We start from the raw sequence: 16,334 nt of genomic DNA on the forward strand, positions 1-16,334 counted from the left end.
TATAAAAACTTTTTTAAAATGTTTATCCAGTTTTGAGAGAGAGGTGGAGCATGAGTGGGGGAGGGGCAGAGAGAGAGGGAGACACAGAATCCAAAGCAGGCTCCAGGCTCTGAGCTGTCAGCACAGAACCCAATGAGGGGCTTGAACTTACAAACAGCGAGATCATGACCTGAGCTGAAGTCGGAAGCTTAACCGACTAAGCCACCCAGGTGCCCCTGGATTAAATATTTAAATATTAATTTTACATTTTTATTCTTACAGTGATGTTTTATACCCCTGTTGGTAAGTTATTGAAGGGCAGGTGGTTATTGCCTCCTTGTAATAATAATAAATATAATATTGCCTCCTTGTAATAATAATAACCATATAATGGTCCCTATTTATTAAGCACTTATATATAATAAGCACTCTACTAATGTGTTTTTCGTATATGTTCTCACTTAATCCTCACAATACCTTTAGAGGTAGGTAAAAATATTATTCCTATTATATATGTATATATATTTATGGAAAATCCTATTTAGATGAACTATCTTTGCATGAAGTCACATAGAAATTAAGTGGCAGAGCAGGATTTGAACCAGGCTGACTTTAGAACAAAACTCACTTGACCACCATGCTTTAACTTTGATATTTATTGACTACAAAAATTAAGAACAATATTATATATTTGTATTGACATTACTTACTGTTCCACTTGTACTGAAGTGATTAAATTAGTACTATCTTTTATACACTAACTGTCTTCAGAGGATTTAAAAATTGAATTCTCACAATATCACTTGAGCAAGCCTGAAGAGGAGACTTGTTCAAAATAGTTCCATGTCAGCCTTCCCACTTTCTAGTCTGAAATAATACAGTTGGAAAAGGGGAAGGCCAGTATGTATCTCCCCACCTGACATTAATCAAAGTCACTTACCTGCAGAGATGTGACATGAAAACATTTTGTTAACATCTTGACCACCCATTTTTGTTGCAGGAGGCCGAGGGAAAGACGGTGCCCCCATCATCACTTTTCCAGAGTTTGTGGGGTTCAAACACATCCCAGAGGAAGACTTCCTGAATGTCATGACTTACCTGACTAGCATACCCAGGTGAGCTGAACACAGCGTTTTGCTGGCTTCCCAGTCACTTAGTTTATTCTGAATTTCCCATGTGACAGGGCTGGGTTGAGATGGAATTTTTGCTGAGTGCAGCCCACGCTGGTATGTAGCGTGGCCAGTTTCTCTGATGTATCCCTCACAGACAAGTGATAGGGGAAGAGGCTAGAAAACAATGTCAGTTTTGACTATGATTCACACATAGGAGGTACTTAATACACACTGTTGAGTGAATGAAACATTGGTTGAACATGCTAATGCTGCATCTGCCCCTTCAGGTTTATTGCACTAGAATAAGGTGATTCTAACTTCCTAGGGCCTGTCATCTGGGACACATGACCATTGCTCAAGGAGGTCAAGCCATGTTAGGAGTTATTTAGTTTATCTTCCCTAAATAAGGAATTCTCCATATTCAGATAGAGAATCTAAGGCACAGAGCAAGAAAACAAAGGCTGAGAATAAAAACTGTGCTTGTAGCTGAGAATATGACAGAGATGTTTTTGGGCATCTGCTGTTTCTCTAGCCCGAGCCTTACACCTTTATCGAATTGAGTCAGTCAATACCCAGGTTTCCAAGGGGTGGAGTGTGGGACAGAGTTCATAATGATGAACCATTTTACAGACAAAGATAGAGCTGGGAATGAGGCCCAAACCCCACTCTTTGATAGTGCTGTGTCCAGTCTCCAGCCAGGAAAGGCCCTTCCCTCCATGGGTTTATAGGGCTTATGATGTCATCTCTTACTTAAATTGCTGTGAGGTTAGGAATTTACACAACGGCCATGTGTGTGCTGTTTAGCTTGTCTTCCATCTGCCTCATGTGATTTCGGGGTCAACACCAGCTTTGTCATTGAAAGGCCACCTGCAATTTCGTCCCACCTGTGGAGATTAGAAAGTTGAGTTGTTTGCTTTAACCAAAGCCACTCTAAAAGATTTATTTTTGTTTTTGTATATTACTATTCATATTTCCTCAGAGAGAGCTATGGATTTTATTTTTTAATGCACTTCTTCAAAGTTTATTGCTTAAATTATATGTAACTAATTCCTTTCCTTTCTTCCTTTGATCCCTGAAAATGGTATGTGTTATGCAGATGCGTAAGGATTTGGGGTTTTGTTGCTTTGAAGGAAGGATGCTGTGTGTGTCTCTGGGCTGTGCTCATGTGGTTCTCTCTGTTGAGACCTTTCCCATCCTTCTTGGCCTATCTAACTTCTACACATTCATCAGCCTTCAGTCTGACCTCATTTCTTCAAGGAATCCTTCCCCAACTTCAGTTTCGCTCTCACAGACTCTTAATTTCCATAGACACCTGAGCTTAGCTCTTAAATAACACTGTAGTATATGGAAATTGTTTCTGCCTTTCCCATTAGACTGTGAATAGCTCAAGAGTAGGGGCCAATGCTTTTGTTTTGTTTTCTTGTTTTTTTTTGTTTTTTGTTTTTTTTTTTTTTATCCCTAGCTCTAGCACAGTGTGCCCTGCACATAGTAGGCTGTCAGGAGTATTGTCGGTAGAATTTCCAGTTCTGATAGAATTCATTTCAATAAAAAAAAAGAGTATTTGCTATAGGGTGAGAAGGAGGCTGCTGACAGAGAGAGAGGAACTCAGTCCTCACTCCTGCCTTAACCTCCTTGGGTTGTAGGGAGTTGAACCTGGTCTCCCTCTTTGGCTCAGTTGCATTCCAAAATAATGACACCCATCAGTTCAGCAACTTCTCCTTCCATGGGGAGCTGCAAAGGAAAGGGTTGAGCAGGGAGGTGGGCAACAGGTGGAAGTGCCTCCACCTATTCTCATTATATTTGGTTAAAACTCACTGTTGAATTTTACTGAATCCCCGATGCAGTCATATGCTAACCAAAATGGGTTGTTTTTGTCTTGTACTTGTAGCCTTTTCTGAGTCACACTGAGAAGCATATGTTGAGTGCTATCTGGACCAGTGTAGAGAGAAGCATAGAGGGGTAGAACCCCTATCTCCTAGAGGTAGAAGATAAGACAAAACAAGGGGCTACTGTTTTTTTGGCTTGATGTCTTTTTTTCTGTTCTATATTCCTTATATAATTTCTGGCAAATAGGAAGTTTTTTAGTTTCCTAGAATGCTGTTTGTTTCTTGAGAAAGAATAGCTGTCTGACCAATTATTCCCCTTTTCTCTTCTTGGCATTTGCTCATATCCACCCCTCTTGCTTTCAACATAAAGAGCCCCACCCGTCTTTCTTTCCACATAAAACAGAGACAATGGGTAAGAAGGCCCAAAAGGGGAATTTGACATGAACCTTGCTTTCCAGGTTCCATTTCAGGTTCCAGAGAATGAAACCAGCCTTGTTTTTTATGATTCCTATTTTCACAATATGCATCTTCCTAAGTCTTACAGTGGTAACCAGGCAACAGAGCCCTTCCCAGGTTGCAAAATGTTTTATAGGCAGTTGATGGAGGGCTCATGACACAGAACAAGAATTGATGTACTAGAAGAGGAGGATGGCAGGATATGCAGGGTGGGGAAAGGATATCTCTGTGCCTGAAATTAATAAGGACCTCTCATTGTGGCTGGGTTGGGTGAGTGAAGAAAGCTTCCCACGGCAGCTCATTCTTCACTAGATCTTTGCTGAGTGCCAACAGTGTGGTTGGTGTTATTAGGTGCTATAAAGGACCAACAAGGCCATAAAACAATGTCTTGAACCTCAGGAAGCTCATCACATGACTCTGTTGTCATGATAGCTTGTGAAATATGCAAACAAAGTATTATAGAAGATCAGAAGAGAGAAAAGTCACTTCAGACAGGAAAAACAAGGAAAGCTTTAGGAATGAAGGTGAAAAGATAGGTAGGATTTCCACAGGTAGATATGCAAGGCAACATTCCAGAAAGAGAGAATAAGGTGGTATTTAAGAGCTCTGTACACAGCCCAAATCTGGAACGCAATCCACATTCCACTGCTCACTAGCTGTGTGATCTGGGGCAAAATATTTGACTTCTATCCAACCCCCCCTGGTTTTTGAAGTCTTAAAAAGAGTATGTTTGGGGAACTTTGGCCATCCAAGTTGATCAGAACAGAGTAAGGCTCCTTTTCAGTAGTGAGAAACGAGAGCTGGAAAGACATCTGGAAACAGACTAGGCAAGGCCTTTCCCACCAAGTTGAGTAGTTTAGACATAATGGGCAGGAAGAGGTGGCTGGAGGTTTTGCGGTGGGGAATGACAACCAGATTAATATGGTGGTGGTGTGCAGAGTGGATCAGATGGAGCCAAGAAAAGGAGGCAGGAGACTGATTAAGGGCTTCTAGACTCGGATGGGCGCAAAGTGAAAGGGTGTGAGCTAGCGTGTTGACAGGAGGACTGGGTAGAAAGGGATGGACAGAAAGGACAGGCGTTGGGGCCAATTGGGATGGGGGAGAGGGAGAGTGAGAAACTAATGGCTTTAGGAACTGTACTACCAGACAGATCTTACTGCTTGTCTGGGCATGTGGGATTGAGCCCCCATTTTGGTTTTCATTGTCTCATCTTGTTTTATTTCATTACTTTGCCTGGCTCTTCCTTACCAAAAGTATGCTAGGATGTGGTTCCCATCTTAGTTGCACATTAGCATCACTTGGGGAGTTTTAAAATATCCTGACGTCCAGACCAGACTAAAATCAGAATTTTTCAAGGTGTGACTTGAGCTCCAGTAGTGCTGGAAGCAACTCAGGTGACCCCAGTGTGCAGCCAAGGGTGAAACTCACTGTGCTAGGTGCTGATAGGGAGACACTGTGGTAAAAGGGAAGGAACATTTGAGGGGTGAGGAAGAAAATGCGGACTCAGGCTTAGCTTTTGGATAAGATGCAGTACTGGGGCATGTGGGGAAGTTAAAAGACAGAACGAGAGCAGCACCCAGTCTTCTACTTTTGCCTTCATAGTTCTGTATTTCTTCTCTCTAAATGTAATAAAAGCCAAAAATTCTATTTCCTGAGCTTCCCTGACTCTGGGGTATCTTTGTGAATTATATGTAATACATAACCATTGAATTATAAATCTTCCCACATGGATCTCATGGTATTAAAATATATATAAAATATAAAAAGTATCATTGCCACATCACCATTATGTTTCCAATAACAACTGAGGGCTCACTTTAGCCTATCAGGTACCATCTGCTATGTATTTATACTACTAAGGGTTTTCAGAATCTATCTTATAACAGTAGCAGGATAAACCTAGGAGTCAGTTTCTCAGAGGTATTACTTATGTAAGATATTGTCACTTAAAACATGTTTCCTGTGGCTACAGATTGTAGCCAAGCAGTTTGAAAAGGCATTAGTAAAAACATTCTGAACAACTGAGAAGGTCAGCTATTTTTAGATCACAGTTGTTTTTCTCAAAATCAATATTTGTATAACTCAGCATGGATTTTTATTACTGAATTACTCTATTTAGTTTCTTTGTTTTAGTCCAATTCTGAGTTCATTATTTGAAAGGGATTGGGGGGGGGGCGCCTGGGTGGTTCAGTCCATTAAGCCTCTGACTTTGGTTCAGGTCATGATCTCGCAGTTTGTGAGTTTAAGACCTGCGTCGGGCTCTGTGCTGACAGCTCCGAGCCTGGAGACTGCTTTGAATTCTTTGTCTCCCTCTCTCTCTACCCCTTGCCCACTCAGACTCTCTCTCAAAAATAAACATTAAAAAAAAAAAGAATAAAAAAAAAAAGAAAGGGATTGGAGAAAGTACTTTTATTAGATAGTACAACAGTCACGTTTCAGAACAGTGGTGAATTTTATGATTATTTACTATTTCTTAAATTTATTAAAAATGTTTATTTATTTTTGAGAAAGAGGAGACACAGAATCCAAAGTAGGCTCCAGGCTCTGAGCTGTCACCACAGAGCCCAAAGCAGGGCTCAAACTCATGAACTGTGAGATTATGACCTGAGCCAAAGTCAGATGCTTAACCAACTGAGCCACCCAGGCACCCCTGATTATTTACTATTTCTAAAGGACCTTTTCTATAATGAATTTGTTGAGAGACCTGTTTAAGTTTGAAGAATTCTCCTATGTCCATTTTCCTCCCGTAAAGTCTGATTAATAGTCTTTGAGATGAGTCAGATCCTCATTTATGATATGCTGTCTGATAGAATGCTGTCTGGCATTTCTACTTTAGGAAAGGAGGGGAGAAGGACATTGCAACTATTTGCCTTGTGAATTATAATGAGAGTTTCCCTTGTGTATTAAAAGACTGAATGGGGCGCCTGGATGGCTTAATCAGTTAAGCATCTGACTCTTGATTTCAGCTTGGGTCATGACTCCAGCATTGTGGGATTCAGCCCTGTGTGAGGCTTCACACTGAACTGGGCATGGAGCCTGCTTGAGATTTGCTCTTTCTCCCTCTGCCCCTTTCCCCTCTAAACAAACAAACAAACAAACAATAAATAAATAAATGAAAACACTGAATGAATATAACAATTTGTCAGCTTTAGAAACTAGCCCCGCCAATGAAGTTAGTTCATTCTGGGCCTCTTACTTATGGAGGCAATAGAAAAGCACCTGTTTTTAAATGGCTTTGAATAGCATTAATTGGAAAAGATCTGCTTTGATTGAGTGCAAGGGTGAGGTATGTTATTTCTTGGGCTGGCTGTGGCATTGCTCCTCAGAGTCAGGGAGATGGAATCATTTCTTTGACTTCTAAGGACAGAGGTCCAGTATGGGGAGTCTTGTTGGCCTGTTGCATTGCCCAGGGTGGGTGGATTTGCTTCAGAGCTCTCAGAAAGGATGCCTTGAGAGACCAGACCTTAGCCAGCCAAGGCTCGAAATTTGAGAGCACCCCATGGATTTGTTATGAATAAGTGGTAACACTGGCAAGTAAGTCTTATAGGCCAACATAATTTGAATGAATTATTTTAGAGGGCAGAAAAAACATTTAATATGTTAGATTCTTGTCCTTCTCTGTGTAAGACTAGGAGTCTGACAGTATTTCTCACCAGTAGGATGAGCTAATGTGTGCATAATGGCTTTTCTTTGTTCATTTGCTTTAGAATATCTTAACTATCCTGCATTGTGTCACCTGTCCTTTTCAGATAGGAGCCTACTTTCCCTTTTCCGATATGTTCAATTTAGATTTCTTTAGACATTCAAAGCACAGCCTCTTGCTTGAATTTATGGGTGCTAATGGTTGTAAATATCTGGAATTTGGCCTGATTCAGTGGTATTATCCGTTATAAAGAAGATAATTGCCACAGTCTAACAAATAGGCTCATCTCCTATTTATTATGTGACTTGGGTTGTTTTGGTGATGGGGTGGTCTGAAGAATTGAGATGAAATTGGGCAAGATGTTGGGTGTGGTATTAACTTTAAAATGTGAATGCTGCTTTTTTTTTTTAAGTTTATTTATTTATTTTGAGAGAAAGAGATGGGAGGGAGAGAGAGAGAATTCCAAGCAAGTTCTACACTGTCAGCACGGAGCCCGACTTGGGGCTCAAACTCATGAACCGTGAGATCATGACCTGAGCTGAAACTAAGAGTTGGACACTGAACTGACTGAGCCACCCAGGCACCCCTGAATGTTGCTTTTTAAAAATCAAGCTTTTGATGGAGAGCAAGCAGCTCATCATGCCCTCTACAAGTCATTATGTGGTCAGTAATGTTTCCTAAAACTCTGTGAGCCACAGAGGGTGTTGACTTTTGCTGTTTATTTTATTTTTTATACTATTTATTGATTTACCAATTATTACATGGTTCTTTACTATTTATTACTTACTAGTTTAAGGGGTCCTGAGAATGATGGGGTAGGAGGATTCAGTTACTCCATAATACCTTATTAAAAATACCTTATTAAAATATTATTAAAAGACTCTAGACATTATTAGCACAAGTACCTTTCTGATAATCTATACAACTTCACTGGGATGGTAAACATTGAATTGCATTTAGTAATGATGTGCACTCAGTATTATCAGTCAGAATATTCTAGGTTGAAGGCCATCAAACTTTTTCTGTAAAGGACCAGAGAGTAAATATTGTAGGTTTTGCAGGCCATATGATCTCTGCCTCAACGACTGAGCTCAGCTGTTGTTGCTGAAAAGCAAATATAGATAATATATAAACCAATGAGTGTGGCTGTGTTGCAATAAAACTTTATTTACAAAATGGGTGTGGAGTGGATTTGACACATGGACTGCAGTTTGTTGGCTCTTGGTCTAGATTAGTTGTTCCCAGACATTAGCATACAGCAGAATTTGGGGGACTTGCTAAAACACAGATTGCTGGTCCCACTCCAAGTTTCTGATTCAGTAGGTTTGGATGAGGCCACATAATTTGGATTTCTAACAAGTTTTCAGGAGATGCTACCGCTGCTGGTCTGAGGATCACAGTTTGAGAACTATACATAGCTAGTGAAAAGTAAAGCTTAGGACTTAGATTTCTTGGCTCCTGGCTTGGTGCTATTTACACCAACCATAACGTGAAACTTTTAGATAATATTATGGTGGTGATGTCCATGGTGCTAATTTACATATTTGTTTTTATTTTTTGATTATCACCTTTAGACAATATCTTGTGGTTCTTTGCTATGAAAAATGAATTTTGCATACTTATGATGCTTCTCTGTCCTTGCTCCCTTTCACCCCCCAATTTTTGTTAGTTACATTATTATTTTTAGATCATATAATGGTTACCATGATAAATTTAAATAACACAGTTAATTCTATCTGGTGATGCAGCAACCTTAGATAATATCTATTGATTTTTTTTACCATATATTTCCATCTTTTTTCTGTCTCTCATCTTTCAAGTTCTTCTACCTATATACCACTTTCTTTCAGTTGGTAAGACTTATAATGTATTTTACATTTTTACTATATGTGGGTTTTTCTTTGACTCTAGTTGATTCTATACACAGAAATCAGTAAAATGCATTTATGCATGTAATATGTTCATACCTCTAGAGTAAGAAATGTAATTCTATGTCATTAAACCTGTGTCACTCAAAGGAGTGCTACACATGTTAAGGTAAATAGGTTCTCTTTTCTAAAACTCCATGCCACAGTTTAATTCATTTCAGACTCTGGCAATGTCTTTTTTTTTTTTTTTTTTTTTTACGTTTTCCCTTGGCATTTCTTTTTCTTTTTTTTTTTAAGTTTATTTATTTATTTTGAGAGAGCATGTGCACGTGCATGTGTGTGTGACTTACTTTGAGAGAGCGTGTGCATGTGCATGTGTGCACAGAGAGAGGGACAGAGAGAGGAGGAGGGACAGAGAGAGAGGGAGAGAGTATCCTAAGTAGACTCTGGATTGCTAGTGAAGAGCCTGACATGGGGCTTGAGCCCAGGAACCGAGATCATGACCTGAGTGGAAACCAAGAGTTGGAAGCTTAACCAACTGAGGCACTCAGACACCCCTCCCTTGGCATTTCTAATTGTCTTTTTTTCTTGTTTATACAGTAGCATATATCTATATTGCATTATTAATATCTTCCAGATTGTTTGTTATAGAATTTATGTAATACATATATTTTTTTCTTGAAGACTTTTTTTGAGGCCCACTGACCTACCCTTATAATTGCTGTTATCTGAACCTGTTGCCAGATGTCAACCTGGGATTGCTTTTTATCATATCTCTGGAAAGATTGTTCCTTCTTTTTTATTTAAAAAAATTTTTTGGGGGGGGGATTGCTTGGGTGGCTCAGTTGTTTAACTGTCTGACTTCGGCTCAGGTCATGATCTCAGCCCCTTCTTGGGCTCTGTGCAGACAGCTCAGAGCCTGGAACCTGCTTCAGATTTTGTCTCCCTCTCTCTCTGCTTCTCCCCCACTCACACTCTGTCTGTCTCTCTCTCTCAAAAATAAATAAACATTAAAAAAATTAAAAAAATTTTTAATTAAAGTATATGTGACACACAATGTTATATTAGTTTCAGGTGTACAGCATAGTGATTTCATTTTCATTGGAAAACTTTCAAGTTGTTTCTTTTTCAGAAAGGGTGTATGGTAAGTGAAATGCACAAGATTTAATTTTTTTAATTTAATTTTTAAATTTTAATTTAATTTATTTTTTCAATTTACATCCAAGTTAGTTAGCATATAGTGCAACAATGATTTCAGGAGTAGATTCCTTAATGCCCCTTACCCATTTAGCCCATCCCCCCTCCCACAACCCCTCCAGTAATCCTTTGTATGTTCTCCATATTTAAGAGTCTCTTATGTTTTTGTCCCCCTCCCTGGTTTTATATTATTTTTGCTTCCCTTCCTTTATGTTCATCTGTTTTGTCTCTTAAAGTCCTCATAGGACTGAAGTCATATGATATTTGTCTTTCTCTAATTTCCCTTAGCATAATACCCTCTAGTTCCATCCACATAGTTGCAAATGGCAAGATTTCATTCTTTTTGATTGCCGAGTAATACTCCATTGTGTATATATACCACATCTTTATCCATCCATCCACTGATGGACATTTGGGCTCTTTCCATACTTTGGCTATTGTTGATAGTGCTGCTATAAACATTGGGGGCATGTGACCCTTCAAAACAGCATACCTGTATCCCTTGGATAAATACCTAGTAGTGTAGTTTCTGGGTCATAGGGTATTTCTAGTTTTAATTTTTTGAGGAATCTCCATACTGTTTTCCAGAGTGGCTGCACCAGTTTGCATTCCCACCAGCAGTGCAAAAGAGATCCTCTTTCTCCACATCCTCGCCAACATCTGTTGTGGCCTGAGTTATTAATGTTAGCCATCTGACAGGAGTGAGGTAGTGTCTCATTGTGGTTTTGATTTGTATTTCCATGATGATGAGTGATGTTGAGAATTTTTTCATGTGTTGGCCATCTGGACACTCCAAAGAAGTCAGAAACTTCTTTGGAGAAGTGTCTATTCATGTCTTTTGCCCAATTCTTCACTGGATTATTTGTTTTTTGGGTATTGAGTTTGATAAGATGTTTATAGATTTTGGATAATAACCCTTTATCTGATATGTTGTTTGCAAATATCTTCTCCCATTCCATTGGTTGCCTTTTAGTTTTGCTGATTGTTCCTTTCACTAAAAAGCAGAAGCTTTTTACTTTGATGAGGTCCCAATAGTTCATGTTTGCTTTTGTTTCCCTTGCCTCTGGAGACATGTTGAATAAGAAGTTGCTGCCAAGGTCAAGGTCAAAGAGGTTTTTGTCTGCTTTCTCTTCGAGGATTTTGATGGCTTCCTGCTACATTTAGGTCTTCATCCATTTTGAGTTTATTTTTGTATATGGTGTAAGAAAGTGGTCCAGGTTTATTTTTCTGCATGTCGCTGTCCAGTTTTCCTACCACCACTTGCTGAAGAGACTGTCTTTATTCCATTGGATATTCTTTCCTGCTTTGTCAAAGATTAGTTGGTCATCCGTTTGTGGGTCCATTTCTGGGTTCTCTGTTCTGTTCCATTGATCTGAGTGTCTATTCTTGTGCCAGTAGAAATGTATAAGATTTTAAATGTCAAAAAAATGGCTGCACTTTGTCCTCACACTTGATTGGGAGTTTGTCTGAATATGGAATTTTTTTAATGTAAAATAGCATTGATGCATTGATTTCTAGCAGCCAGTGTTTAGTAATAAGAATGCTGTTCTGTCTCACATCTGAGTCTCATTCCTTCATAGGTAAGCTGTTTCTTTTGTAACGTAGGAAGCTTTTGGGTTTTTTTTTTCTTTAGGTTTTGCAGGTTTGAAATTTCATACTTTTTCTTTCATTCTAATGGACCTTAGAACTGGAGGTTCAAGTCTGTCTTAGGCTTAGAATTTTTTCTCTATTTTTCTGTTTTTTTTTTTTTAATTATATTTTCCCTCCAAGTCTGTTTTCTAGCTTCTGGAACTCAAATTAGAGGGATATTGTATCTTCTGAATTTCTTTTCTGTGTCTTTAACTTTTCTTTCATATTTTTCATCTTTTATCACTTGACATTTTTTTAATATAATCTCTATGCCCAACATAGGGCTGGAACTCATAACCGCAATATCAGGAGTCACATGCTCCACTGACTGAGTCAGCCAAGGGCCCCACATTTTATATGTATACATAGTCTATTAATGTCTTTGCTCTTTTTTCCATTGAGGTGTTTTCTTTCTTTCTTTCTTTCTTTCTTTCTTTCTTTCTTTCTTTCTTTCTTTCTTTCTTTCTTTCTTTTTTACCTTTATCTTCCTCTTCATTTTTAAGAATTCTTTATGGATTAAGGATATTAGCCCTTTATCTGTGATGTATGCTGCATTTATTTTCTCTCACTTTTTATTGTCCTTTCACTTTGCTTAGGATGTTTTTGGCCATGCAAAATTTTTATATCATCAGATGCATCAATGTTTCTTCTATTGCATCTGGATTTTGAATCATTGTCAGAAAACTTTCCTATACCTAGGTTATAGGGGAATTCACCCATGCTTTCTTGTAATAAATATTTCCTTTTTTACAGTCAGTTTTGATGCACTTGGTGTTTATTTTTGTGTGTGATATGAGATATAGATATGTTTATCTTTTTCCAAATGGATGTTCAGTTATTCCAGCACCAATAATTTTAAGAGTTCATCTTTGCCTCAGTGATTTGAGAGTTAATTGGTCTGTCTATTCATAAGTGAGTTACACACTATTTTAATTATAGAGAATTTAAGTATGGTTAGCATCTGGTAGGATTAATTCCCTTTCCTCTCCAGGCCCCTTAAGCTTTACTTACTTTTTTCATTTTTTCCCAACTGTTCTTGTTTTCTTTGTATGCATCTTGCTCCATTGAAAAATTAAAAAAAAAAAAAAGCTTGCTGGTCTTTTCATTGGGACTTTGTTAAATTTATAAAGTAACTTAGGGAAAAGTGATATATTTATGGTGTTAAAATAATCTCATCAAGAACATGAAAAGTCTTTCCATTTGTTAGAATCTACTTTTGTGTCTTTAGGAGTGTTTAAAAACTTCCTGACATAGGTTTGTACATTTATTGTTAAGTTTACTCCTAAGTATTTCATCATTTGTTGCCATTATAAATGAGATCTCTCTACCATTATGTCTGTTAACTGGTGATTTTATTTTTGTACTGTTTTTATTAGGTGTAGGTATTAATGTCATTCTTGCTTCACAAGTAGTTTTTTGAAGTTTTCTTTCAGTTTTTATGCTCTGAAACAATTTTTGTGGCATTGGGACTTTATGGTCAATGATGATTTGAATTCCCTTCTGAAATTCCTCTGTGGATCTGGGCCTTGATAACTTTCTCTATTTCCTCTATGGAAATTGGTCTGTTTAAACTTTGTATTTCTAATGAGATCAACTTTGGTAAGTTATATTTTCCTAGGAAATTATCTATGCCTTGGTTTCTGAGTTTATTTGCATAGAGGTATATGCAAAGTTTCTTGAAGATTTTAAGTTTCCGGTGTTTCAGTGGTTATTTTTCTTTTGCTGTTTCTTAGTTTGTATAACTGTTCTTCGTCCTTTCCTTGCCCTTAAGTTAGCTAATAGCTTATTTATTTTGTTAATTAAAAAATGGGATTCTGATTTATTAGTTAGATCTATTGCTTTCTTTTTCTCTACCTTTTTCATTCTGTCTTTATCTTTAATACCTTCTTCCTTGTGCTTTTTTTTTTTTGGCTTTTCTTTATTTTTTCTCATTGTTGAGTTGAAAATTAAATTTATTTTCTTTCTTTCATTTTATTGATATAAATGTTTAAGGTTATGAATTTTCTCTGATCACTGCTTTAAATATATTCCATATATTCTGATATGTAGTATTTTTATTATCACTATATTTTAGAAATTCTGTAACTGTATTTTATATTCCCTCCTACTAAAGAGTTGTTTAATAGAAGGTTTTTAAATTTTTAGTTTTTTTTTTTTTTTTTTGTGGTCCATATCATGATCAATTTTTGTGATGTTTCATGTGTGCTTGCGAGGAAGACGAATCCTCTATTACCAGGATATTAAGTTCAACACGTATCCCTTAGATCTTACTTACTGATTATATTTGTTAGGTCTTCTATAACCTTTTTGACATGGTGTCTATTCTGTCTTGTGTTCAAACTGGTATATTGAATCCTCCTGTGTAAAATGTATTTCTGTCTCCTTAGATCTCCTATAGTTTCTGCCTTTAAAAAGCTGGTTATTTTTGTGAATGGTGTAAGAAAGTGGTCTAGTTTCATTCTTCTGCATGTTGCTGTCCAGGTCTCCCAACACCATTCACAAAAATAAACTCAAAATGGATAAAGGACCTGAATGTGAGACAGGAACCATCAAAACCCTAGAGGAAAAAGCAGGAGAAAAACCTCTCTGACCTCAGCCGCAGCAATTTCTTACTTGACACATCCCCAAAGGCAAGCAAAAGGCATTTGCCCCAAAGACATGCCCAATTAAAAGCAAAAATGAACTATTGGGACCTCATCAAGATAAAAAGCTTCTGCACTGCAAAGGAAACAATCAACAAAACTAAAAGGCAACCAACGGAATGGGAGAAGATATTTGCAAATGACATACCAGACAAAGGGCTAGTATCCAAAATCTATAAAGAGCTCACCAAACTCCACACCTGAAAAACAAATAATCCAGTGAAGAAATTGGCAGAAAACATGAATGGACACTTCTCTAAAGAAGACATCCAGATGGCCACAGGCACATGAAAAGATGTTCAACATCGCTCCTCATCAGGGAAATACAAATCAAAACCACACTCAGATACCACCTCATGCCAGTCAGAGTGGCTAAAATGAACACATCAGGAGACTATAGATGCTGGAGAGGATGTGGAGAAACAGGAACCCTCTTACACTGTTGGTGGGAATGTAAACTGGTGCAGCCACTCTGGAAAACAGTGTGGAGGTTCCTCAGAAAATTAAAAATAGACCTACCCTATGACCCAGCAATAGCACTGGTAGGAATTTACCCAAGGGATACAGGAGTGCTGATGCATAGGGGCACTTGTACCCCAATGTTTATAGCAGCACTCTCAACAATAGCCAAATTATGGAAAGAGCCTAAATGTCCATCAACTGATGAATGGATAAAGAAATTGTGGTTTATATACACAATGAAATACTACTTGGCAATGAGAAAGAATGAAATATGGCCTTTTGTAGCAATGTGGATGGAACTGGAGAGTGTTATGCTAAGTGAAATAAGTCAGGCAGAGAAAGACAGATACTATATGTTTTCACTCTTATATGGATCCTGAGAAACTTAACAGAAGACCATGGGGGAGGGGAAGGAAAAAAAAAAAACGGTTAGAGAGGGAGGGAGCCAAAACATAAGAGACTCTTAAAAACTGAGAACAAACTGAGGGTTGATGGGGGGTGGGGGTGGGTGGGTGATGAGTATTGAGGAGGGCACCTGTTGGGATGAGCACTGGGTGTTGTATGGAAACCAATTTGACAATAAATTTCATATTAAAAAAAATAAAATAAATTGGATTATTTGGGGTTTTGGGTATTGAGTTGTATAAGTTCTTTATATATTTTGGATTCTAACTCTTTATTAGAAATGCCATTTACAAATATCTTGAACCATTCATTTAGCTGTATTTTAGTTCCATTGATTGTTTCTTTCACTATGCAGAAGCTTTTCATTTTGATGTGGCCTCCAATAGTTTAATATTGTTTTTTTTCCCCTTGCCTCAGGAGACCTATCTAGAAAAATGTTGCTATATCTAATGTCAGAAAAGTTACTGCCTGGGCTCTCTTCTAGGATTTTTATGGTTTCAGGTCTCCCATTTAGGTCCTTAATCCATTTTGAGTTTATTTTTGTGTATGGTGTAAGAAAATGGTCCAGTTTCTTTCTTTTGCATGATGCTGTCCAGTTTTCCCAGCACCATTTGTTGAAGAGACTGCCCTTTTCCCACTGGATATTCTTTTCTGCTTTGTCAAAGATTAATTGACCATATAGTTGTGGGTTTATGTCTGGGTTTTCTCTTCTGTTCCATTGATTTATGTGTCTATTTTTGTGCCAGTACCATACTTTTGATTATGATAGCTTTTTGGTATATCTTGAAATTGGGGATTGTGATACCACAAATTTTGTTCTTCTTTTCAAGACTGCTTTGGCTGTCTAGAGTCTTTTGTGGTTCCATATGAATTTTAGTATTATTCTAGTTCTGTGAAAAATGCTGTTGGTATTTTGATAGGGATTGCATTAAATGTGTAGATTGCTTTGTGTAGTATAGACAATTTAAAAATATTCGTTCTTTCAATCCATGAGCATGGAATATCTTTCTATTTGTTCGTGTCACCTTTAGTTTCTTTCATCAGTGTTTTACAGTTTTCAGGGTATAGGTCTTTTACCTCCTTGGTTAAGTTTATTTCTAGTACTTTATTATTTT

At 37.7% G+C, this 16,334-nt stretch overlaps 1 protein-coding gene across 1 annotated transcript in view; it reads left to right on the forward strand.

The window, feature by feature from the left end:
* MCF2L2 (MCF.2 cell line derived transforming sequence-like 2) overlaps positions 1-16,334 on the forward strand; it is a 258,201-nt gene that overhangs the window by 44,117 nt on the left and 197,750 nt on the right. Inside the window, exon 3 of the mRNA XM_049628514.1 lies at positions 980-1,094. Within this exon, the coding sequence (XP_049484471.1) occupies positions 980-1,094 (115 nt within the window). The remainder of the gene's footprint in view (positions 1-979; positions 1,095-16,334) is intronic.

This window comes from Panthera uncia, chromosome C2, assembly GCF_023721935.1.
Source record: "Panthera uncia isolate 11264 chromosome C2, Puncia_PCG_1.0, whole genome shotgun sequence".
Lineage (NCBI taxonomy): Eukaryota > Metazoa > Chordata > Mammalia > Carnivora > Felidae > Panthera > Panthera uncia.